Source organism: Brachypodium distachyon, chromosome 4, assembly GCF_000005505.3.
Source record: "Brachypodium distachyon strain Bd21 chromosome 4, Brachypodium_distachyon_v3.0, whole genome shotgun sequence".
Lineage (NCBI taxonomy): Eukaryota > Viridiplantae > Streptophyta > Magnoliopsida > Poales > Poaceae > Brachypodium > Brachypodium distachyon.
In genome coordinates this window covers 42969535-42994352 of record NC_016134.3, presented here as the reverse complement: position 1 = coordinate 42994352, position 24818 = coordinate 42969535, and the positions used below count along the sequence as shown (strand labels likewise).

General features: G+C 43.0%; 3 protein-coding genes across 7 annotated transcripts; 2 read left to right on the top strand and 1 right to left on the bottom strand.

Moving 5' to 3' along the window:
- Positions 1–3966: 3966 nt before the first annotated feature.
- LOC100821557 (probable protein S-acyltransferase 19) lies at positions 3967–9438 on the bottom strand. Its single transcript, XM_003578611.4, has 9 exons — positions 9252–9438; positions 7562–7675; positions 7052–7453; positions 6888–6956; positions 6737–6808; positions 6442–6567; positions 5896–5976; positions 5616–5804; positions 3967–5486 (listed from the first exon to the last, which is right to left on the bottom strand). The coding sequence occupies exons 1-9, from the start codon at positions 9294–9296 to the stop codon at positions 4521–4523; spliced, it is 2064 nt and encodes a 687-aa protein (XP_003578659.1). The 5' UTR covers positions 9297–9438; the 3' UTR covers positions 3967–4520.
- Positions 9439–13033: 3595 nt separating this feature from the next.
- LOC100821257 (potassium transporter 18) lies at positions 13034–19033 on the top strand. 2 transcript variants are annotated; one of them, XM_003578610.4, is made up of 10 exons: positions 13034–13523; positions 13972–14131; positions 14694–14919; positions 15705–15950; positions 16310–16360; positions 16702–16959; positions 17057–17109; positions 17239–17353; positions 17428–17682; positions 17782–19033. In XM_003578610.4, the coding sequence occupies exons 2-10, from the start codon at positions 14006–14008 to the stop codon at positions 18816–18818; spliced, it is 2367 nt and encodes a 788-aa protein (XP_003578658.1). In that variant the 5' UTR covers positions 13034–13523; positions 13972–14005; the 3' UTR covers positions 18819–19033. The 2 variants fall into 2 exon arrangements, with proteins under 2 accessions (XP_003578658.1, XP_014758720.1); XM_014903234.2 differs by lacking the exons at positions 13034–13523; positions 14694–14919 and having other exon boundaries at positions 13995–14131.
- A 107-nt stretch (positions 19034–19140) lies between these two features.
- On the top strand, positions 19141–23618 carry LOC100820960 (splicing factor U2af large subunit B). Of its 4 annotated transcripts, none has more exons than XM_010240204.3 (11): positions 19141–19334; positions 19830–20098; positions 20762–20830; positions 21193–21263; positions 21563–21636; positions 21800–21820; positions 21918–21977; positions 22063–22683; positions 22830–22911; positions 23207–23274; positions 23357–23618. In XM_010240204.3, the coding sequence occupies exons 1-11, from the start codon at positions 19260–19262 to the stop codon at positions 23492–23494; spliced, it is 1548 nt and encodes a 515-aa protein (XP_010238506.1). In that variant the 5' UTR covers positions 19141–19259; the 3' UTR covers positions 23495–23618. The 4 variants fall into 4 exon arrangements, 3 of the variants coding, with proteins under 3 accessions (XP_010238506.1, XP_003578657.1, XP_024311004.1); XR_001407379.2 differs by having other exon boundaries at positions 19142–19334; positions 23041–23274; XM_003578609.4 differs by having other exon boundaries at positions 19143–19334; positions 22773–22911.
- The last annotated feature ends 1200 nt before the right edge of the window (positions 23619–24818 follow it).

The following is a 24818-nucleotide window of genomic DNA, read 5'->3' as shown; positions in this document are numbered from 1 at the left end:
GATTTCGGTGCGGGAAAAGGCATATTCCAAGGTTCAATAGAGGATACTAGTGAAACCAAACCCCTCCCCTTTTAGCACAAGATTCACGCTATCTTCAGGTGCAGAGTAACTTTATTGCCACCGACCAATCAACGGTGAACACAGATCGATGGCTTCATGTGCTAGGTGTGTATTAATCGTCCAAGCCACCCATGTAGCATATAAATTACTAGTGAAGTTTGTCTTGATAGTCTGCCCATTTGTTTCCCCTCATCCATGGTCCAGCATGAATGCACTGTCAAACCCCAACTACCATATGGGATGTAAGACATAGGATTGTGAGGCACCAGAAAACTCCATGCTTCCAAGCTAGATTATCAGGTATACACCAATGTGTTATCGCTTGCTAGTTTCAAGTCCGTGTGAAGTGTTTCACACGACGTGATGTCCTAATCTCTGCCTACAACAAATACTTTGGTAGATGAAAATTAATGCGCTCTTGGACGATTCAAGTCCATGGTACATATCTTATTCCTCAGATGTGATACATTTGCACCACAGTTGATCTGCCCTGCGCTTCTTCGCCAGGTGATCCTCATGTGGGAGCGTTTCTTCAAGAGGCACCGTCAGGGCGAAGCCAGAAAATATATCGTTGGGATCATTATTTAAATTTTACTGGTGTCATTACATATTATTTAGAGTTTTTATCTATTTTTAATAAGGGTAAGCAAAAAGTCATTAGAGCAACTCTATCAGTTACCGAAGCCGAGCGATCCGAACTCGGTTTTTGGTTTTGGGCCGGAAAATGGGCCAGACCAGATACCGAAAAACGGCCCAAGAACCGAAAACCTAATGCCCTTCGTTTCTGCGCACTATATGTAGCATTCGGAGAGGGCTTTTTGGTAACAGCTCCGAACTCCCCTCCGCCGCAATCAACCCCCCTCCTCCGCCGCCGCCACCCACTCCATTTCCGGCGAGCCTCCTCTTCAAAATGCGGGCCCCCAATCTCCTACGCTGCTCGCCGCGCGTCTGGCCGTCAGTCCCCACGCCAGCGGAAACCCTAGCGGCGGCCGGCTCACCATCGCCGAGGAAGAAGCCCGGCGCTGCCAGTCCGAGGCTGGCCGCAAGCGGGGAGCCCGCTAGTGGGGGAAGTGGGCCGGCCTCAGCGCCCACACGGCCAAGCTCGACCTCCGCTACAACACCGTCGAGAAGGGGAGCTCGAGCGGCGTCTACCCCACGCCGGCGAGAGATTGGCTCCGGTTGGCTCTGCCCTCCTCTTCTTCCTCCTACGATTCGTCGATGGAGATAGTCGGGGAGGCGGAGGTGGATGTGGCGGCAGAGGCTCTGTTCTGCCGGAAGAGAGCCGGTACCGAATTCTCGGATTCAGTTGATCCAAACTCGGTTAGTTCGGATCGCTCAGATTTGGTAACTGCCAGAGATGCTGGCTACGCCCCGTACCGTTACCTCCCTTCTATATTCACCATCGATCTGGGAGGGGTATCATGGTCATTCCACGTTTCAGCCTAACCATCTTTCTCCTACAACCATCTTACCCTAGAAAGGGGAATCCTCCTCTCAAAAAAAAAAGAAAAAAAAGGGGAATCCTTCCGTTTAGTGGAGAATGCATGATGAGTACCTAGCGGAAATTTTCTTATATATGCTAAGTTAATTGAGTAGGATTAATGGTGTTGTGTATTACAAGCTGGAGTAGCCATCAATGGCGTCTGTACGTCAGCTATGCGCAATGCAGCCTAACTTAATAACCATCGAGAATTCAGGTTGTCCACTTCTGAGCCCATGGATTAACTTGATAAAATGAACGGTTCAAAAAAGAATCAAGCACTGGAGAACTCCTCAACATATGGACCCAAAACAAAACCGAAGATGAACGATTTTTCTGTCTGGGTTTAAGTTTTCATGAAATTGGTTCCAATTTCGTCTCTAGATTATTAGTTTGTAAGAAACAATTTATTGGGCTCCTACTGCATTCAAAAGGGGCATTAATGCCCTGTGATGATGCTGACATGGCAGTCTTTCATTTCAGACTTGCGCCACTATTGCTTTGGGAAATGGGCTCACTGCTAATTTTTGGACTGATCGTTGGCTGGAAGGGAAGACTCCCTGCGACATGGCTCGGCGGCTATTTGCGATGCCTCGACGAAAGAATATTACTGTCAGCCAGGCGCTGGATCAGGAGAAGTGGAAAGAGGTTCGCAAAGAATGAACACTGAAGATCAAGTGCAGTCCTTCGTACCGTTGTGGGGAAAGATTCAGACAGTTGCGCTTTCGGATGAGGAGGATCAGATTAGGTGGAATCGGCCTATCTGTTTCATTTTCGGAAAAAATGCCTCCGCAGAAACCCAAAGCCTAAGCCTAGCTTTGTAGTGCTGGAGACTCTGTTATTTCCGTTTTGAATGAAATGGAAAGTGGGGGAGAGTCCCGATTCGAAAAAAGAAAAGAAACCCAAAGCCTCATCTTCAGAAAGCATTGTGACCAATTAAATCCATGAACGATGAGATACATGCATGTTCGGCTGACCCAATTAGTTCTTCAGATTTCACTGATGCGCACATGTCCACTGTCAGTCCATAAATTTCAGCTCTCCTCTAGCAAAATTAGAACCAAATTGATGAGCTTTCAACCAACATGGAGAAAAATAATAATACACCAAGGCAAAGCATATATGTCCATAGTTTTGGAAAAGAAAAGATCCCAAGGATAAGCACGTGATCGACCGACTGACCATGACAAGCACGACTCTGAGTCTCTGAGCCTACCTCTATAAGTAGCCGACGGAGGCCACTAGCTTAGACACCACGTACGAAGACGATTCACCTGCAGAAAGTTATTAGAACACTTGTGAAGCTCTTGACAACCATCTACAGTACACTCCCACTAGTTCTTCCACGACAATGGCATCCAAGATCAATCTGTTTCCATGCATGCCCGGTTCATATAGGATTGCGAGACGTTGGGAATTTGCGTTCCGCAGCTGTTCTATAATTGGGTGTAAATCGACATGGACGCCTTGCAGCTGAAGAAACCATTGGTAGGCAAGATCGCGATTGAGTTTGGCATTGGCAAACAGTGCATTCAAAGTCGCTGACTGATGTGTGGGGATGTGCCTCCAACTCTTAGGGCCCCTATGTATTCATTCTTTTTCGTGAAGTCATAATTCCTAAAAATGTAATATTCATAGTAAGTAAAATGGAGATACATGCTATGTTTGCATTTTTAATTGCTAACCACATTTGCACCAGCAATTAAAAATGCAAACATAGTATGTATCTCCATTTCACTTAGAAATGATATATCATATGGATGAGATTAGGGAGAGCAGAAGCACTGGTTTTCTATAAGTCAGTGTTGATACACAAAGCATGGTAGGTCCGATTAATCCTAGGGATATGCAAGCAACTTAAGATCATTATCAAAAAGAAAGGAAGGAAAGGAAAACTTAAAACGCATTTGTTCATATTCAAAGTGGCATATGGACGTAGGGCTAGCAGGCCTCGGGGCAAGATTTCGCTCAAAATCATGCCGCGACAAGATTTATTCTTCTTCTTTTTTCCATAGAGCAACTCGAACCCCGGTTCCATTCTCATTAAGAAAATAAAACCAGCGTCTCTTACAAGGTTCTCAACGAAAATCCAGTGACGAAAATAAACGATACAGAAGAGTGGCCATGGGTCACAGCCATGATCACATCAGATAGTGACAAGAGTTTCCTCATTCGGCATCGACTTGGCCGTTTTGGCCTCAGCATCTTCCCTGTGGGAGCAAAAGAACAGTCTCAGCCCCGGCTTCTTGTCCCGGTTGTTGCAAACCATGGGCTTACAAGCAGCCACTGGGAAGTGGCAGCTTACATAGCTAATCCACCTAAAGCTATGATGAAAAAGGTATGAAGGGTTGGAGGGACCAAGTCAAACGAAATAAGGTTGAAATCTGAAGTCAAGCAAAAGATCCAAGTTGATATATGGACTTCACTAACCAAAACAATCGAATGCTCTGAAATTACATAGCTAAGGCGCAGCTGACACCAAACAATTGGAGATGATGCCTTGACATTACACACATCACACATGTGGGGTAGAAGCAGAACTACGAGACATTAATAAAACAGCAGCTAGTAATGATCACTCCCCAGGTCTCCAATGTGCAAGAAAGTCAGCTGTAAATCAAACGATTTTACATCAGGAAGAGCTTGATCGGCTCTTCTCTACTACGCGTCAAACACATCAAACAACTCCTAACACACACTAAAGGAAACAACGGGTATTGATCAGTCAGTTTGTAACATCGAACAAAGTTAGCACCATCTTCGCTCGCTATTGAGCTCTGAAGATCGTCATCTCTGTGTGATTCTTGAGGTCTCTGCTTCTCCTTGCTGCAACCCCAGAAGGCAACCGTTTCAGCAGTTCAGATTCTTCATGCGGGTGCAGTGCATCAACATCACCCCATTGTCATGGTGGCACATGAGCAGATGACATAGAGAACAGGAAAACAGCTGGTAGAAGTCAACGTCAATAAAGCAGATTCCTCTAGAAATTCCCAGGCTCAAACACCGGGAAGGAGCCAGTCCGAGCCCTCTCGCCACGGACGTCACGCTGGTGGACATTGGGATCTCTGCTTCCTTCAGGGCGCGCTCTTGTGCCTGCCTCAGTCCTTTCAGCGTTGATGCCAGTTGCACTCAGGATGGGCCCACCAAAGAATATCGATTGCCCCGTGTATGTCAGTCTCTCGGATGGCTGCCCTGACGGAATTGCTGATGACGATGTGTTCGCAGGCGCAAGATTTCTCCCATGGTTGCCTGGTTCCCCGCTGGGATTCGCCAAGAAACCTGGGTTTCTTGCAGGCAGCTCAACACCAGGCCCTGTTCTTGATTGTGCGGGCACTGACACGTACCGACCAGCATCTTGATCCCATACAACAGAGGCTCTTCGGTTCTCCCGGACATACGATGTGGCTGACTGGAACATTGGGTTGATTATCTGTGTAGAAGGAACAGGTGGCCTTGTAATCCCTGGAGCAGGCCTTTCAGGAAGTGGAGCTGGATGAGGTGCTGCACGGAACTGAGAATGCGAGGCAAGCTTGTGGATGTGGACCGGGCTACTTAAACTGCTTGCAGTCTGTGTGCCAGTCTCATAGTCATCCTGGCTTGCAACACTCTGTGGGTATGAATTCTGAAGAGGAGACAGCCTCATCTCACTCCTTGATTCCTTTGTACCGCTGTAGTCAACACTCATGCTACTCCTGACGCTGGCATTGCCACTGGAGCTGATATCAGCTTCATGACCATGGCGGGCATCTATTGGTCGGAGAACGGAGGATGAGGCCCGAGCTTTTGCTGCAGCTTTCATTACCTCATTTCTGTCCAGCTTTGCAAGGCTCCGGGCACTTATCTTAATTGGCTTCTTGGATTTGTTTGCTCTGTCGGCATATCCGGCAGCATCAGGATCAACGGTTGATGGTACCATCCCAGGGTCCAAATGTGGGATCACTTCATCCTGGTAGAAAGTTTCGGGACAACTAAATTTAGTATGGCAGGACTGCTTCCAAAAATAAAATTATGTTTTTTCCAGCTTAGAGTTGTGATTAAACTTTCAAAGATGTAGTATTTGAAACAGGCATCTTACGTGATCAATAAATACTCTTGGAGGTGTACACCAAGCACCCTTGTGGTGAAGGCCAAGAGAACTTCCAACACTGAATCCGGTTGTTGCTGAATTTGATGGGGAATATATGATATTTGCTCCTTCCTCATCTTCTGGAAGTCCCTCACTCATAGCTCTCATTGCCACCACATAATCGTAGGTTGAGATCCCCTGATATAAAATATAGAGAAGGAACACAACTGAGAAAGTAAGATACACTTTGCATACGTATTACATTTGCAGTACAAGTTGTGAGGCAAACCTTTCTGATCAATATCATGTGGAAGAAGAAAAGCTCCCCTAAAGGTACGCATGCCACTAACGAAAGAAAAGTGAATATACCCTGCACACAAAAAATTTACAATTCAGTTATTTGTCAGCTAAAAGGACTTAATCTAAAAATAAGAAGCAGTGGATGTTGCTCACTATACATTAGATTCAACATGCAAGCACGACAGGTATGGCGATGGTAGGTACAAGGGCTAAGAAAATCATTCGAGGATCCTAAACAAGAACAACTACACTTCCAGAAGGTAAAAATAATGTGCTACCAAGCACATTAAGAATTGATGTAATCTGACAAGAGAGTGTGCAACTGTAATACTCTATTATGGCAAAAACGAGACAGTAACATAAGTAAGAACATGATAACTTTTGCTAAAAAAGAGAACATCATAACTTCGTCAGTGTATCATGGAGTGCAGCAAAATAGAAGGCAACAGTTTCAGCTTTGGAATTCCTCATCAAATAATGGTGGAAAGATGCTGCTTCAGATAACTTATTGTAATCAAGAGGATACAGTACTTACCACGATAACAGCAAATGGAGCACGTGTCAAGCCATTTCCAAGCTTGTCTTGGATGTTTCTTGATGAATTTTTATCAACAAAGCATATAACAAGAACAGCAATGCCCACTCCAAATTCAATTGCAAGCTGTCACATGGGAGTAAATATTTAGTACCATAAAGGAAAAGGATTAACTTTACACAAACGTGTACAGCTAACTGAGTTTCAAGGTGATATGTTTAACTACATGCAGCCGTCCCGAATGCTCATGAGAATATGTAATATGCATAACAGGTCAACATTACAGAGTACAGACCCATAGGAGACTGATTGCCATCAGAGCAATAAATGTGAAGTAGTTCTTCCGCCCAACACAATTATTCAGCCACTGCAAAGATGCCCATATCAGCTATGGGCAATTAATAAATATCACAAGGTAGCATACTAACACAGGTCAAGAAAGTCACCCGACAATGATGATCAAATCCATCCACACACTTGTCACAACTTCTGCAGTGTTTACTGAATTTACGGACCTGTAAAATTAATAATTTGTAAAACGAGTTTAAACAGCATAAGCATTAAACACATTATTGCATGCTACCCCAGCCAAACGCTAAAATCAGCATACCTCGGCATTACATAATGTGCAAAACAGAGCTTCTTCGCCATTAGGTTGTTGCTCTGAATCATCAGTTCTCCGGCAGTCCTCCTTGACAAATAAAGCACACACAAGCCCTCCAAAGAAGAAACAGCTTGATCTTTTCTTCGGCAGTTGTGAGCTTAGATTTGTGTTTGCTTCCCCTATAGATGAACCTCTGTGATTAGAATGGCCATCTAGAGAGCTTTTGCAAGTAGATGTTGGAGAGTGTGTTCCAGTAGCACTGTTTGCTTTCTGGGGCAAGTTTATGCCTTCCAATCCATCATTGTTGGCTGGTACATTGATAAAGCCATCCTCAAACTTTGACATGATCCCAGGATCAGCAGGATTAATACTTGTGCACCGGACATAAAGGATAAAAACAGCCAACGCCTGGAAGTGTGATGTAGAGAGGTGTAAATGATGTTTCATGATAACACAGGTTAACTCTCTACAGATGATGAGAAAGACATAAGAACAATGACTCTTTTGAAGACTTACCATGGGAGTATAAATGCCTATCGCAACATACTCAAAGACTTGCTTTCCCAGAAATGGTGCAAAGAAGGCATAAAATGAAACCACCAGAAGGAAGAATACAGTAATTGCAACGATCTGTCAAAAAGATATTATATATCAGTACAATTTGTTAAAAGAGCCTCCGAAAGCACAACGCTTGTAAGAAAACTGATCCCACAACTATATAATAAACTCCGCAGATGTTTTTCTCAAAAAAAAAAAACTCCGCAGATGTCAAGTCTTAGTCACTGTCTGTTAAATACTACTTGTATATTATATTTCCTTTGAACCCGAGGCTTCTGTAACAGTTCAGTAACAGTAACGATCAGTTCCCTCTAATTTCATTCCTTATTCATATGGTTTAATAACTTGGATGTGCAAAGGCAAACAAAAGCCTATAGGTGCAAGTCAATGCTACAAAAGCAAACAGACATGCGAACAAACATTAGCAATGCATTACTGAAATGCATATGACAAGAAACAAGCTTGGCTTGGCAGTAACAATTTTTTGAGGCCTGAAAAACTGGCTATCCTTTTTTGGAACAGAACCAAAACCATGAAACAAACTTAACATTTAACAACATCAGTGACTACTTTAAACGGAGAAATTGCCTATGCTGCAGAAGATCAACTTACACAAAGATATTTGATAGGTGGCGGTTGACCACAAAGAAATTTAAATATTAGTAACATTTTAGTTCTGGCAAAACTTAACCCGCAAGAGTTTTATATAAAATGTGCGAGGATCACAAAGTTTGATGTAAAATTAGAAAATGAGTTATCTTCATGATTTTACGAACAAGCTTAGGAGTTACGAACCTAACTCTCTCATAAGCAACACAATCCACATAACAGAGGGAAACTCATGATTTGCACCCCTATTAGTGTGCAAACCAGCATGCACTTTTTCTTTAGCAACTGAAATGATTATATTTGAGCTTATTGCCTTGTCAATCACAAGGCACGAGGAAAAGAAAAACACAGGCAAGACGTGGTATCACCGGGTTCACTCCAAGTCCCCAGCCCCAATGAGGAACAACCAGATATACAAAACAAACTAACAGCACTGACAGACTATCCCTTTGGAAACCTGCCAAGATGCAGACATAAATAGAACTAAGCTTACAAGTTTCAGAACTCACTCCTGCATAAGTGGATAATTTAGCAGAAAAGTTTTTACTACTTCCAGCTTAACAACTTAACCATTTCAGGCAGAAGAACCATTTTAGAGAGAATACACTTCAACCCTGCTTTACTAAAGCTAAAAGGACCAAGCCAACGAGCAACCCTAGCTAAGCTCGAGGAAACATACCAAATCTAACAACTCGCAAGATTTCTAGCCGTTCCGTAACCGCTGCATCTGGACTCAGTCCCTTTGGAATTCACATTATCCATCTGTTTCCACCTAAGCAGGCACACGGAAAAGTAGGAGGAACAAGAGAGGACCAACCACCGCCTAGCTGGCGGGCGCTCTCCTCGACAGATCTTCGAAATTGGCACGAAAAAACGACAATTTCTCGCTGCGCGAGCTCACGGGGACGGGGTTACACAACTGATTTCCTACGGTTTACGGAGGATGCGGGCACAGGATCGACGAGATGGACTAAAAGTGGAGTTTAGTAGCGGAAGAACCCGGAGCGGAGGAAGGGGGGAGACGAATCGGTGGGCGAACCTGCAGGGTGTGTGCTGGGAGCTGCCATCCGTGCTTCCTCGCCATGGTCGCCCCCCTCTCCTCGGTGGCGGCGGTCCCCGGGATCACCTCCCCCGACGGCAGGCGGCAGCAGAGGGGGGAGGCCTGCAGTGCAGTCCCCTTCCTTTCTAGGGGGGCTTGGTACTTGGTAGTTCAGTAATAACGGGAGAAGAGCAGGGCTGAAGATTTTTATTAAAAACCTAAGCTCGCTCGCTTTCTCTGTTTTGCCTTTTCTTTCGTTCGCCCTGTGATTGTTTTCTCTCTCTATCATGGCGATGTTGATCTGTATTTGCCATTTTTTGAGGATTTGTTTGTTGGGGCGAAGATTGGGTCAATGAAGGAAGAAGACATATGGTGTGATTGAGTCAGCATAGGGTGAGTCAAGCTAAAGAGTAGACTCAAGTTGTCTTCTCTTCCGTCTCGCCTTCTTCTACGTGCGTGATTTTTATCTATCATCATCCATGTCAGAATTAACCTCAGGAGATTCCACATGTCTTTGATCAACATCATCTTTAGCTTAATGATGTCTCGTTGCACCATCCGAGCATTATGGCCATTTTTTCGAGGAGTAGCATTATGGCCATTGACAACTCCGCGTCAAATCCAACGAAATAGAATGAAAACCCTAGTTACAATTTGTCGATATGTAATCTCAACCAGGTTCGATCGGATCCACCCCTCCGAGATTTAAGCGTGACCAGCATATTTTTGATCGGCATCAAATTTCGTTGTGTGTCTCTTGGGGGTCGGGGGGGGGGGGGGTGTTGCAATGACATATCGTTGTGAATATTTTCACAACCCACTAGGGCACTAGGCCTAACATTGTATGACATAAGATCATATCTGTATATTTTGATTAAATAAGAAGAAACAAAAAAAACGTGAGCATTGACACCATGCAAACGTAATGAGAAACCCTAATAACTGTTAATTACATCATCCATGTCCAATGGGATCCACGTCCTTTAAGATTCAAGTGTGGTTAAACATGTCTTCAATCGACATCATCTTCTGCATCAGGTATAATGATGTCTTATTGCACCATCAAAACGTTGTGACCATTGCTACAACCTACCACTTAACATTATGCAACAGAAGACATACATGCGTGTTTTCATTAAAGAAGCACACGCAGTAAACCCAGCACTATCTTTAGTTTCAGTTCATGATATCTTGTTGCACCATCAGAACATAGTGACTACTACCACAACCCCGCTAGAGCCATGGGCGGATCTAGTATAATGTAAAAAAAAAAAAAAAAAAAAAAAATACTGGGGCCCGTTCCTTTGTTTGGGCCGGTGGTTTGTTCCGGTACAACTGCTACATGCGGGCACAACTGGACCGTGTTTTTTTTAGATGAAACTGGACCCGTTCAGGTAGCTAGGTTTGTGTGCCTAATAAAATGACAAAGGTGGTTAGGAATGTAGTCATGCTCGTGTTGCTGTCTGTTTTGCCTCCTAACTCAATTTCTACTACGTTACTCATTTCATTTCATATGAAAGACTCCATTGAGAAGAGGGAACTTCTCTTACCGGGCCTTCCCTTCTCTCTCTTTTTTGATGCGAGGATTTAGACAAAATTTGTCTTGCTTCTCTCCAGGACTGCAAGAAAATTAAGAGGACATGCTACATCCTAGATTTCGTATTTTAGTTGTCCAACAGACTATAAACTGCTTATCACAAAAAAAAAAGACTATGCAAAGATTGGCAAAGTTGGAAATATTGACAAATCTATACAGGAGTATAATTTTTTTACCTATGGTGGTCTTAATTCGCTTTCCTAATAGTGCACTAGAGAAATGCTTGATGGCAAAGTTGACGGCGATGCAGGATTTGTTGGGCTGGCCACCAACCATTTTCCTTTTAAGAGTGACTTAAGGTTTATTAAAATCCTAGCTAGTATGGCCGATGGCCCTTTACTTCTTTAGCTAGAGCCTCCCAACTTCCTTATCAATGGAATCATGGATGATGTAACTCTATTTGCTAAGTACTCCAATAAGCCATGGTGGCTTTCCTTTTAAAAAAAAGGAACTAAAGGTTTATCAATCTGTGGGAGCTAGGCAAGCAATCCTAGCTAGAAACACATAACAAGAGGTCTCTTGTGTGTCAACCCCAACAATTAATACTGTTTTCAATGTTGCAGGTGGACTCAAGTGGTGGCAAGCAGCCCGTTCATTTTCTGCTTAGTGATCTTTTTATACATGAGAACATATTTTTTTATAGCAAAAACTTGTATGTTAGGAGCAAATAAAGGTATTGAGGTAATGCAATTTGTTGATCTGCGGCAACACACTCTATTTAGCTAGTCATATTAGAATGTAAAAGACAAGGAAAGGCACATAAAGAAATACCTAAAGTAATAATTACCTAAACAACCAACCTCTACCTTATAGAAGGCACCACCCGTGTTGCATGTTTCCCTTTAATCTCATGCTTGGATTTCCCGTTACTTCATCATCTCGATCTCGATCGAAATTAACAATCTAGTCCCTCCGATCCATAACAAATGTCTCAGATTTAGTACAACACTTATTATGAATTGGAGGGAGTACCATTTTTCTCACATAGCAGGTGTATTTTAAAACTAGGTAGTGACTTGTCAAACATAGTTAGTATTTTTTCGAAAAGACATTATTAGTTAAACACAGTCCTAAAGTTCTGAAAGCGTAACACTCCTGCCATGCAGACTGCAAACATATTTCAAGCACCAAGAAAGCACAAAATATTGTTATGTGAAGCTTTAAATTAAAGCATCTCAATAAAACTAGAGGACATTGGTCACTTAAAGCTACAAAAACACACTTATATCCTATTTTTTTGGAACGAGTTGAGCGAGTAGGTTTTATTAGCGGAGAAGAAGCAGTAAATTGGGGCTTATCAGGACCCATGTTACGAGCTTCTGGAATACGATGGGATCTTCGTAAAGTAGATTTTTATGAGTCTTACAACCAATTTGGTTGGAAAGTCCAATGGCAAAAAGAAGGAGATTCATTAGCTCGCTATTTAGTACGAATCGGTGAAATGAGAGAATCTGTCAAAATTATTCAACAAGCCGTGGAGAAAATTCCTGGAGGACCTTATGAAAATTTAGAAGTCCGTCGCTTTAAGAAAGAAAAAGAATTCCATAACAAAAAGTTTTATTATATTTATATATAGTTGTTGACAACATTGTTAGTTAATGAGATAAAAAATATCGCATGTGTCTATCGGTTGCCCCGCATCATGTTTAGATCAATACTCCCACCGTCTTATATTAAGTAGGCGCAACTTTGTCTAAAGACGTTTTAGTGAGTAGGTATATGTGTATTTTGACAAAATTATGACACTCAATAGCAGGTTATTTCGGTCTAGTCTTAGTCTTAGACTTGTAACAATTTTTTTCCTAGCACAATGCTAATTTGTCTTTTCTTGGCAAAAGCAAGCGAGTCAGCGAATTGATTACTGCGATCCACCTTATCTTGTCGTACTTGGTGAATGGGGAAATAGATGATGACGCGGTTTCTCCAGCTAATTAATCATCCGACAAAAAGCCAATGATGAGCTTGCTATTCAATTGCTGAGCTGCATCTTCGATCGTCGTCATTTGCAAGTGGCTAAACCAAGACAGTTCATCAGGCTGAACCAGTGCTAAGTTTAGCCACACGTACGCCAATCAAAATTGCCGATCACTCTTATTGATGACATGGACATCACACGCAAAAGACAAGTTAGCAATACGGTTTCTCGTAAGATTTCGGTCCTTGATAGTAGCATAATCTTGGCAGCGCGACAGCAACTAGCCAATGGCCATTAGCCATTACAGCGACAAGTTCCAAATCATCTCCACTCCTCTCAGCTCCTCCACATCAATCACGTTTATAATCCGACAACCAAACCTGCGCCTCGAGAAGCAAAATTCCATTTGCTCGGCTTAAAAATCCAATCTTGTGCCCCCGCCCGGCGGCGCACATCCACCCCCCACCCCACCGGAGCCGAACGAGTCCATTACGCCGTACATACCGGCGAGGCGGCGGCCCCTCTTCTTCCCCGCCTCACCCCCTCCTATATGGGCGACGAGGTCTCCACGGTCCCTGGGGGCGGGTGTTCGTCACGCGGTTGCACGTGGTGAGCAGGGAAGCGAGGGCAACGCGACTCGATCTTGGCAATGGGTCTCGTGGGACTGGCGCTCTAGGTTCTGAACGAGCGACCACGGGCCTTTGGCAAGTTTTGGGCTTTCGGCGCACTCTCCGTGAGCTTGGGATCCGAGGATCGTCAGGTTAGCGATGGATTTTCCCTTCGATTGTTGGTAGATACGGCTCGTACGGCGGGAATGGCACGGAATCATTGATCCCTTTTTGTTACTTTTGAGCATTCGTGAATCGTAAGCCTGCAATTTGAATGGTAAAAATTGTACTATGTCCTGGACGCCTCTTAGCTCCGGCTTTACTTTCCTAGACGCCATTGGAATATTGTGCAGTTGTGCTCAGATTTAAGGTCGAATAATTATGTGCTGCTGGTTTGCTTTTATGCGAGGGAGGCTGTCAGCTGTGTGTGTGATTTCCTTAATCTCTTGTTGTTTTCATTTCACATATTAGTATTTATTTATTTTCAACTTGTAATTCTACCCGTAACTGTCACTGTTCTGGGTTTAATTATTGTGCTGTCTCTATATACAAGAGAGGAAAAACAAATACAATTAGGCTGAGGTAGTTTTTGCCCTGCAGTTTGTAAGATACTGCTGCCAATTGGTCTGAACTCATGGAGACCATTTCAAGTTCAACAAATGAGCATCCGCATAAGGGGGCAATGTGGGAACTGGAAAGGAATATTGATCCGCCTATGGATGCAGAGGCCGGGAGACTCAGGAATATGTACAGACAAAAGGTGATCATCATTTAAGCTTTTGCTCTTGCCATTTTGATATCTAAATCATGCCGAAGATAATATAATTTGGTTTAAGACATTGCATAAATGTCACGAAACATAGTAGGAAGACCACAAGCTGCTAACTACAGTCTACAGTTCACATGTTTCGTTGACAACATCACTTCATCAATGGACATTGGCATTTTTGTGTTTTGTTAGATTCAGAGCTTTACTAGTATAAGGCACCGCTACTTGCAGGCCAATTACTCCTGGTTGTAGCCAGGATGTTAAGCCAATTACTAAATTGTTTATTCGTCATCCTCGACAAGATTTACTCCTATTTCCCTGCCATGTTTCGACATTAGAATTTGGTGTTCTAATCTAGTGCAGTATTCTTTTCAGTAGTACATTCTCCCTGGTAGTTGGCTGTATACATGGTTATACCAGTTCAGTTGATTTGAGATATTGCCTAAGATGCAAAGTGATTTGGTGTATTTATTCTGAATTCCTGATAACTGAATAGCTAAAGTAAGATAAGTAACTTTGTATTTCCCTTTATTTTCCCCTCTTGTATCTGCAGACCTACCCGACAATTTTGCTGCTACAACTAGCTTTCCAAAGCCTTGGTGTGGTATTTGGAGATTTAGGCACATCACCTCTTTATGTCTTCTCCAACATCTTTCCTCATGAAATAGAAGACACGGAGCAAATTATTGGAGCACTGTCACTTATTATCTACTCCCTTACTCTCATTCCACTTGTTAAATACGTTTTCATTGTGTTGAGGGCAAATGATAACGGCCAAGGTAGGATTTTTTCTCGCTATGTTGTAAGAAGAGTAGATTTTACATAGGCAATCTGTCTTATTTGTTGAGATTCAGTAAGAACCTACAGCATGTTCAACAGCAATTTGAGGATCACCTGAAAATGGAAATCTCATGTCTTAGGGACCTAGGGTGACCATACAAAGGAAATTCTGGTCAAGACCTTCCTAAAGTCCATGCAGCAGTACAATTATTTAGTTCTTCTGTTGGTGCAGCTCTGAATGAATGAATGGTACTCTTCCAAAGATAATAGCATGTTCATTCTGAACTTTAAACTTTCCAATACAAACACACTTTTCCATGGTCTCGAGAAAAGCCAGATTTTTGCACCTCTGAAACACATTAGTTATTTCCCCCTCACAAAAAAGGTACTCCCTCCAACCCATATTACTTGTCGCAGATTTAGTACAATCGGAGGGAGTATGCCATTTTAAGTAATCCTTTTAGAGGAAAAGGCGGCCAGTAGACTATAAAGCCATCACTCTAAGATGAATTCGTGCCCTTCTGCTAAGTTACCACATTTTTGTCTGCGCAGTTGCCTCATGTAGGGACAAAAAGTTTACTGCACCAAGGTATGGTTATGATAACATGCACAGTACCTGAGAATAAATTGGCATATTATAGTAGTATAGCACACTAGTGTGTTGCACAATGGAGCCCAAAATGGTGATACTTATGAGTTTACTCCTAATCCATCCTGCCTTCTTTTTCTCTGCATGTTTTACGCTATGAGTATCAACATGCTTATAGCTAATTTCTAATTTCAGGTGGAACATTTGCTCTTTATTCACTGCTTTGTCGGCATGCAAAGATAAACATCATTCCCAATCAACATAGAACCGATGAAGAGCTAACAACATACAGCCGTCATACGTACGATGAGAAATCTCTTGCTGCAAAGATCAAAAGATGGTTAGAGGGGCACCAATTCCGAAAGAATGCCATTCTTATTCTTGTACTTTTTGGTGCTTGCATGGCTGTTGGAGATGGAATTCTCACTCCTGCCATATCAGGTGAGTACCTGACTACCTGCATCTCTATGGTTTCTCTTATCATTAATTACTATCAGTTTTTCATCAAAGTGGGTATTGTTAGGATAACCAAGAGCTTTCAGCCAGATATGAACTGGTACACTGTCCTTGCCTCCTTGGCTTACTTAGAATCAAATTAGGTTGCCAGAAACTTTCAGCAACAAAAATGCATGTTGGCTATCCCTTTAAACATTTAATTAGCACAATTGGCAAGTTTTGTTTTACACTTTCTCTATCCATTTTCACTGTTCTATGTATCTCTTTGCGAGGCTTATTTCATAGTTCTGATGCAAACTTTTTCCCAAGTAAACTGATGCTAACATGTGCTTTACAATTATCAGTTCTTTCGGCAACTGGTGGAATACAAGTGGAAGAACCCAGAATGATAAACGGTACATGCGCAATGTTGAAGTTAGTACTTTTTTTTCTGCTTTTACTAGCTTTACCATGTCCTCTTATATATAGCTTCTGCTGCATCTCAGAGCAAGATGACAAATCTGCCATTGATGTTAATTTAAGCAGAACTGTTGATGTATGATAACAACCTTAAGTAATTAACCATATTGTTTTTCTATGCAATGGTAAACTCGACATGCTAACTGTGATTTGAAGCACTGTCTTTTATCATAGGGCATGGGAACATTTACTTTTGGTATAACCTGATAGAGCAGACAAATACTACCACGAATTAGACCTCGGTAACTGAGCCACTGTAATTTCTTTTCCTTGTCAGATGTGGTTGTAATAGTCTCTGTGGTGATATTGATCGGATTGTTCAGCATGCAACACTATGGTACTGATAAAGTCAGCTGGCTATTTGCACCGATAGTATTCATTTGGTTCATACTTATTGGAGTTCTGGGAGCGGTGAACATTTATACATATGATAGGTCGGTTCTTAAGGCGTTCAATCCTATTTATGTATATCGTTACTTTAAGCGAGGGAAGACTAGCTGGGCTTCCCTAGGAGGAATTATGCTCAGCATAACAGGTCTGTAATTCTTACCTGATTTCGCACTTCCATAGGGAGGCATGTCCTTTTTAAACTGGCTAATAAGCATAGCTGACTTTTTTTGCTCATGCTGCAGGGACAGAAGCACTATTTGCAGACCTTTCATATTTTCCTGTGCAAGCTATTCAGGTACCATTTGGCATGCATTCAGTAGAAATATTGTAGAGGCAGATCTACATGTTTAATAGAACGTCCACTTGAGTACATAACTCCATCTATCTGCTTGCTTGATAACATCCTTTATCATTCAATACACAGATTGCTTTCACTACGGTTGTGTTCCCATGCCTTCTTTTGCAATATACTGGACAGGCTGCCTACATAGCCACATACAAAAAAAATGTCTCCCATGCTTTCTATTATTCTCTTCCAGGTAAAATTCAGACATGATAATTCCCCAGTCACCGTATCTATGGGAATCCATAACAGCATGACAATTTAGTGCAGATCGTATACTTTGGCCAGCATTTGCCGTTGCAACAGCTGCCGCAATAGTTTCCAGCCAGGCAACTATATCCGCGACGTATTCAATCATCAAGCAAGCGCTTGCAGTGGGATGCTTCCCCAGAGTGAAGATCATCCATACCTCCAAGAAGTATCTTGGCCAGATATACAGTCCTGATATAAATTGGATTCTTATGGTTCTCTGCATAGCTGTCACCGCTGGATTTAAAAAACAGTCCCAAATTGCAAATGCATATGGTAAAAAAGGAACTCCCTTATCTCTCTTGATATAGAATTTTCACGTTTGCAATGTGCATTACTGCTCTGTTGCTAACATGAGCGTTGTTGACTAAACAGGTACTGCTGTGATAATGGTTATGCTTGTCACAACATTTCTCATGATCCCCATAATGCTGCTGGTATGGCGCAGCCACTGGACCTTGGTCGTCCTCTTCACCGTGTTTTCATTGGTCGTGGAGATCCCGTACTTGACTGCCGTTATGCGGAAAATCGACCAGGGTGGTTGGGTTCCTCTTGTGTTCGCCGTGGCCATCCTCCTTGTCATGTACGTTTGGCATTACGGCACACTCAAGCGCTATGAGTTCGAGATGCACAGCAAGGTGTCCATGGCATGGATCTTAGGCCTTGGCCCGAGCCTTGGTCTTGTCAGGGTACCCGGGATAGGGCTGGTGTACACGGAGCTGGCGCGCGGTGTTCCTCACATATTTTCGCACTTCATCACCAACCTCCCAGCGATCCACTCCGCTCTGGTGTTCGTATGCGTCAAGTACCTCCCGGTATACACCGTGCCAACGGACGAGAGGTTCCTGGTGAAGCGGATCGGCCCCAAGAACTTCCACATGTTCCGCTGCGTGGCGCGGTACGGGTACAAGGACATCCACAAGAAGGACGACGACTTCGAGAAGATGCTCTTCGACAGCCTGCTGCTCTTCGTCCGGCTGGAGAGCATGATGGAGGAGTACACGGACTCGGACGAATACAGCGCCTTGGCGGACCAGCAGGAGCTGAACGAAGTGAGCAGCAACGCCAGGTCCATCGCCGAGCTCAGCAGCTACGCCTCCCATGACTCCATCGTGCCTGTGCGTTCTCCGGAGAACAACAATGGACGGGTCATGTTGTCGGGGCAGACGACGACGGCGGCGTTCGAGACGGTGGGCGACGAGGTGGCCTTCCTGAACTCATGCAGGGACGCCGGGGTGGTGCACATCCTCGGGAACACCGTCATCAGGGCCCGCAGGGACTCGGGGCTGGTGAAGAAGATCGCCATCAACTACCTGTACGCCTTCCTGAGGAAGATCTGCAGGGAGAACAGCGTCATCTTCAATGTTCCCCATGAGAGCCTGCTCAATGTTGGGCAGGTGTTCTATGTCTAGTTTATTAAACTGGATGTAATGTAAATTCAGTCACCAGTGTGTGTAGATTATTTATAGGAGAACTGTATGTACAGAGATGATTTTTGCATATCTGGGAAAGTGTAAATCTGGATGAATTGAGTAAGTTTCAGTGTAGCGCGATTCAGATACAACTCTGAATCAAACTTTTGCAAAACAGAGTTTCAGATACAAATCTTTATCGAGTTGCACTTCAATTATTCTGAATATGATCGAACTGTGTTTTTCTACGACCAGGAACTGTAAAATATTCAGAACCGACGTACATAAACCGACTCCAATTGGCGCTGTTTATATAAGTGACGGGTTGGCTGGAACTTAGCCGAACCACGAACCAGAGCTTTGAAGACACCCCCCATACGGAATCGAACGAACCGACCTCGACCAAGCCACCGCCACCCCCGCACGGAGTCCACGCGCCGCATGGCAGAGTACGATGAACCCTCCGAGGGCACCGCCGCCACCGGGAGGTATCTGTCCAGCGACGCCCGCTCCCAGGTGCGCCTCTGAATCTCACCCCGATTGGTCGCGTAGCTAGCCCTTCTAGTTTTCGCGCTTAGGGTGTAGGGTTTCGCCCGTACGACGGTACGAGGTGGGTTGGGTGAGGCATTCAGGTCTTGTTTCGGTGAGGTGATCTGCGGCGAGGTCTGATGATCTGGTTGCGGGGGGATTTCGGTTGGATCGGTTCAATTAGGCTAGATTTGGTTGCTGTCTGTGCGAATTTGAAACCGCTCCTGATTAGGGTAACGGCGAGCTAATGCTGGAGGACGGGATGCTAGGAACTTTTTTTTATAGCTTTTAAACATGTTTTGTTCGTGCTCGGACATGGTGTTCTGTGACGATCGATCTGTCAGATTTCAATCCCACCTGATAGTAATTTATGTACTCCATATTTGGTTCTATGTAGCGAGTACCGACTATCGATTATGCCATATTACTTGTAGGAAGCCCTGCATTTTGGAATTAAATCTGATGAAGGTTTTTTTTTTCCAGCATGATGAACAGCCTCACAAGGAAAGGTCCTCAAAATCTAGAGAGAGGGATAGAGAACGAGAGGAGGGCAAAGACAGGGAGCGTGACAGAGACCGTGGGAGAGAGAGAGCAAGGTACGGGGACAGGGAGATGGGCTATGAGCATGGTGACCGGAACAGGGATCGTGATCGCCACCATCAGGAGCATCGTGAAAGAAGTGAAAGAAGGGAGCACCGTGGTCGCTCTGATGATCATGATTATCGTCGGAGCCGTAATCATGAGTCTGAAAGGTACTGGGTCTAGATTTCTGTAATGCATATATGGATTTAATTATGGTTCTTCGAGCATCGCGAGCTATGAAATAGTAATTGCTACTCCCCCCGATCCTAAATTCTTGTCGTTGTTTTAGTTCGAATTTGAAATAAAACAACGACAGCAATTTAGGATTGGAGGGAGTAGTTAATTACTATGTTGAAACCTTTTCTCCTTTGAACTCAACGGGCCGCTTTTTTTATCTTCTGAAAATTGGCAAGGTGTAGTATTTTACTTTCACTGGTATGCTTTTTACAGGGGGCATATATAGCAGATACTGTTTGAGTTTTGGAATTTACCTGTGTAAAACTATTGACCGGTTCAAACTTTACATCGTGATTCCGCACAATAACCTTTTAGCTAAATTGGCATTCCCAACTCACTTAATCAGTTAGAGGACGGGTATGTAGTTAAGGTTGCTGGTGTGTTATCTTGTAGTTATGGTGCTTACTAGTTGGTTTTTATAATATATGCTTAACTGGTTTGCCAATGCCTGCTGCTAATCAGTTGTTTTTGGACATAAATGGATTAGGTTCCACTTTCTTGTGGAATATTTGATGTGAAAACATTGCTGTCCTTAAAGCATAATTCTATCTTGATAAAATTATTCCAAAAACCTGATGTATGCTGTGATAATGCAGAAGAGAGCGTGATAGAGATGGCCATCGCAGGCAACGGTCCCGCTCCCGCTCCCGTTCAAGGGCTCAAAGGTATGTGTTATATGTCATCCAAAGGCTTATTATTAACATTTTGTTTGGTTTTGATATCATTAGCACTAAATTTGCTTGCGCACCTTCAATCAATTTTTGGAGGAAGACAGTTAAAATGCACTTAGTTCTTTGTTTTGTATGGTTGGAATGTTGACAGAATGTAAGGACAAATTTTAACTACCATTTCGTTTCTTGCTATACCATGGATGATAATTGATAATACCACGTGTAGTTGGTACAGGTCTAGTCATGCATGGTTTGTTTTTCTCATGTACATATTAGCCATCTCTGTTTTCTTACGGTAATGCACTATTCTTCTCCATTTGCTGAATTACCTGCTAGCATCTGCTTTATTGAACCAGCAAGCGTGTGAGTGGATTTGATCAGGGACCATCACAAACCATTTCTATAGCTGCTCCCAGTGTAACCCCAGGTATGTGGGGACAAACAACATTGTTGGATCCTTCCGTTTTACATTCTTGACATATAAATTTATATTATTGGGAAGGGACCTGATAAGCAGTTATTAAGCAGGAACTTACATAAACAACTGCTGCTGCTTGAATGTCTCTATTTTTACACATTAACCCTATAAGTTTACTATTCTGCTTGATACGTATTGCCTTGTCTTGAACATGTATTTAAGAACCAACCTTGAAATCATTGTTATCCTAAATTTACTTCTTCTATATGTGTTTACTTTGCCTTAAAAAAACTTTCGATGCGTTGCAGGTCTGCTACCTGCAGTTCCTGCTGCTATTCCTGCGATGCTTCCAAACATGTTTAATATACCCATAGCAGGACAGGTAAGTACTGTGCTCCTTCACTCTGATTTGCAACTTATCTGATGATGGCAGAATGAACTAGCAATGATCTATTATCATGTTTTAATTGTTTATTATTTGATTGATGTTTCATTATTGGTTTCTAATTTTCACTTCTGTTTGCATCAATCCACATGTTATTCAGCCGCAAGCAATGACACAACAGGTATGAGTTTCCTTGAGCTACTTTTGCTCCCTGATGTACATGCTTCAGCTACTTTTGCTCTATGATATATATCATTGTTTTACCACCCTTGTCTTAGGCTACTCGGCATGCTCGGCGTGTTTATGTCGGTGGACTTCCTCCAAGCGCTAATGAACAGGTAATTTCTTGAGTAACTTGTTATTTCTTGGTGTCTCTTTCTCCATATGTGGCATGTGCTAACTATTTCGTTCTTCCTTCTGCAGACGGTTGCTATATACTTCAATCATGTTATGGCTGCTATTGGAGGAAACGCAGCTGGTCTAGGTGATGCAGTTGTTAATGTATACATAAACCATGACAAGAAATTTGCATTTGTTGAGATGAGGTCTGTGGAGGAAGCTAGCAATGCAATGGCCTTGGATGGTATATTGTTTGAGGGAGCACCAGTGAAGGTTAGGAGGCCAACAGACTACAATCCTTCCCAGGCAGCTGTGTTAGGTCCAAGCCAGCCAAACCCCAATCTCAATCTTGCTGCTGTTGGTTTGACACCTGGCTCAGCCGGAGGTTTAGAAGGTCCTGACCGCATTTTTGTTGGCGGTCTGCCCTATTATTTCACAGAGGCTCAAGTGCAGGAGTTGCTTGAAACTTTTGGGCCCCTTCGTGGATTTGATATTGTGAAGGATAGGGAAACTGGCAACTCGAAGGGCTATGCCTTCTGTGTATACCAGGATCTGGCTGTCACCGACATTGCATGTGCTGCTCTTAACGGTATCCAGTTGGGAGACCGGACTCTCACAGTTAGGCGAGCAAACCAAGGAGCTGCTGAACCTAGGCCAGAGCATGAAAACATACTGTTGCAGGCACAGCATCAGGCACAAATGAAGGTACAACTTTAGCTCTTAAGAGGCACGATCTTATAAAACAATCAGTTTATATAGCCTTTCACTTTCTCATGCTGTTGATTTCTGAGCAGAAACTTGTGTACGAAGTTGGTGGAGCCATACCGACAAAGGTGGTATGCTTGACCCAGGTGGTTTCAGAAGATGACTTGAGAAATGATGAGGAATACAAAGACATCTTGGAAGACATGACTTTTGAAGGGCGCAAATATGGTAACCAGCATGAAACTCCTGAACTAAATATCTTGTACTCTTCTATACTCTGTTTTTATCAATGTGTTTGGCTCAGTTACTGAACTGGTTTTCTTTTTTGTGTTTTCTTTCTGTGTGTCTGTTTTGTAGTGCCACATAATACCATTGCCGAGTCTTTTATAATCCGACCTCATGCAAAACTCTCAATCGGGCCTAACCTACAGAAGACACTAATCTTTTTCACCTGGATTTGATTGATTATATGTTTGTTTTTTCTCTCTTTCCTGTGTATGTTCTCACTGATAAACTCGGACAGGTAACTTGGTGCAAGCCGTGATCCCACGACCCCATCCCAATGGTGTTCCTGTTGCTGGAGTTGGCAAGGTGAGTCCTGATTTTGCGCGAATCAGCATCGTGACGGATTGCCTGGGAATGTACCAATTCTGATTTTTCTTCTGCTTTGCAGGTGTTTTTGGAGTATGCAGATGTGGATGGCTCGACCAACGCGAAGGCAGGGATGCATGGGAGGAGGTTTGACGGGAAGGTGGTGGATGCTGTCTTCTACCCCGAGAAGAAGTTTGCTGATGGAGAGTACGACGGATAAATTGAAATCTTCTGCTTAGTTTTTATTGCCGGCCGTTATGTAGTCTACACCAGTTTTATATGCTTGTGGAATTTATCAGTTGGATATTCAGAGTTTTAATAGAACTTGCTTAAATTTACTTGCATTGCTTCGTGCATATAAGCATATTGGTGGTATGCGATTAGAATGGAATAGCACATGTAATGCAAATGCTGCGGTTTTTTTATCTTTACGAAGAAAATGCTGCCGTTTTTTTATGTGAACTTACGAGACGATCATCTTCTAACTATTGATGATATCTCCTCAAATGATGATTCAACAGAAAAGACACATAACACGTAACAGGACTACATAAGACTCTGGCTGAACGGTGGTGGCATATTAAACTGGAATGTAAGCTCTATCATGGCATATTAACGGTGGTGGCAAATTTTCACTAAAACCACGGCAAGTATTTAGGAACGGAGGGAATAGATAATATATGTTCCTAAATATAAGATGTTTCAGGCTTGTTTGACAAGTTTAAAGAAAAAATCATCAATATGGGGATGTATCCAGTGATCAGGGCCATTAGATGGAAGATTGACGGAGTAAATAAAAGATGGTATGTTAACACACAAAATCCATAAAGCATAAGAACAAGAAAATGTGATGGCATAATGGGAAAAATCTCTGCAAGCAAAATACAGGAGGAGGGTATCAACAAATGCGTGAAGTAAAAGAAGGACACCATGCATTGTGATGGTCAATTTTTGTAAAATCTTTTACGCTTTTGTTATTTCTTATGCGATTGAGAAATAACTATTTATGAGTTGATGCTAACAACCGTCCGATGTAACATTGAGATTCGGACAACATTCATACATGTATAAACGACGAAGAAGATCTCTATCTAAAGGCTATGTTTGTGGGAAATAACTATTTGTAAATCGAATGAGAAATATACATTCTTCTTTTCAAGTAATGATGATTTCATCGAAAATAAAAGATTCAAAGAGTAATACTAACAACAGGGGACACTCCCCTTAGACCTGAGCATGGGCAGCCCGAGCCCGGCGTTGTCGGGCTCGGGCCGCAATATTCAGCCCGAGACAGGTTTCGGGCCGGGTTTTAAAATTCAGCCCGGCCCAGTAATATGTCACAGTAGCAAGTAGACCAGAGAAAATACAGCCCATCCAATTAGCACCGAGCAGCCCGGCAAGAGACCGAACCCTAGAAACCAAATCCCCATTCCCCAATCGGCCACTCGCCCACCAGCAGAGCAAGCCCTTCACATGAGGGTGAATTTAATTGTTACTCTTTTAATTGTAGGTGGGAAAGAGGAAAGGGAAAAGCAAGGACAATC

Excerpts from the sequence above, each read along its gene's own strand:
- LOC100821557 (XM_003578611.4), bottom strand. The coding sequence starts at position 9,296 with ATGGCGAGGAAGCACGGATGGCAGCTCCCAGCACACACCCTGCAG. Across the intron at positions 7,454-7,561 it reads TAGGCATTTATACTCCCATG|GCGTTGGCTGTTTTTATCCT; the intron begins GTAAGTCTTCAA and ends TCACACTTCCAG. Across the intron at positions 6,568-6,736 it reads TGGCAATCAGTCTCCTATGG|CTTGCAATTGAATTTGGAGT; the intron begins GTCTGTACTCTG and ends CCCATGTGACAG.
- LOC100820960 (XM_003578609.4), top strand. The coding sequence starts at position 19,260 with ATGGCAGAGTACGATGAACCCTCCGAGGGCACCGCCGCCACCGGGAGG. Across the intron at positions 21,978-22,062 it reads CTCCAAGCGCTAATGAACAG|ACGGTTGCTATATACTTCAA; the intron begins GTAATTTCTTGA and ends TTCCTTCTGCAG. Across the intron at positions 22,912-23,206 it reads TTTTGAAGGGCGCAAATATG|GTAACTTGGTGCAAGCCGTG; the intron begins GTAACCAGCATG and ends AAACTCGGACAG.
- LOC100821257 (XM_003578610.4), top strand. The coding sequence starts at position 14,006 with ATGGAGACCATTTCAAGTTCAACAAATGAGCATCCGCATAAGGGGGCA. Across the intron at positions 16,361-16,701 it reads AGAACCCAGAATGATAAACG|ATGTGGTTGTAATAGTCTCT; the intron begins GTACATGCGCAA and ends TTTCCTTGTCAG. Across the intron at positions 16,960-17,056 it reads AATTATGCTCAGCATAACAG|GGACAGAAGCACTATTTGCA; the intron begins GTCTGTAATTCT and ends CTCATGCTGCAG.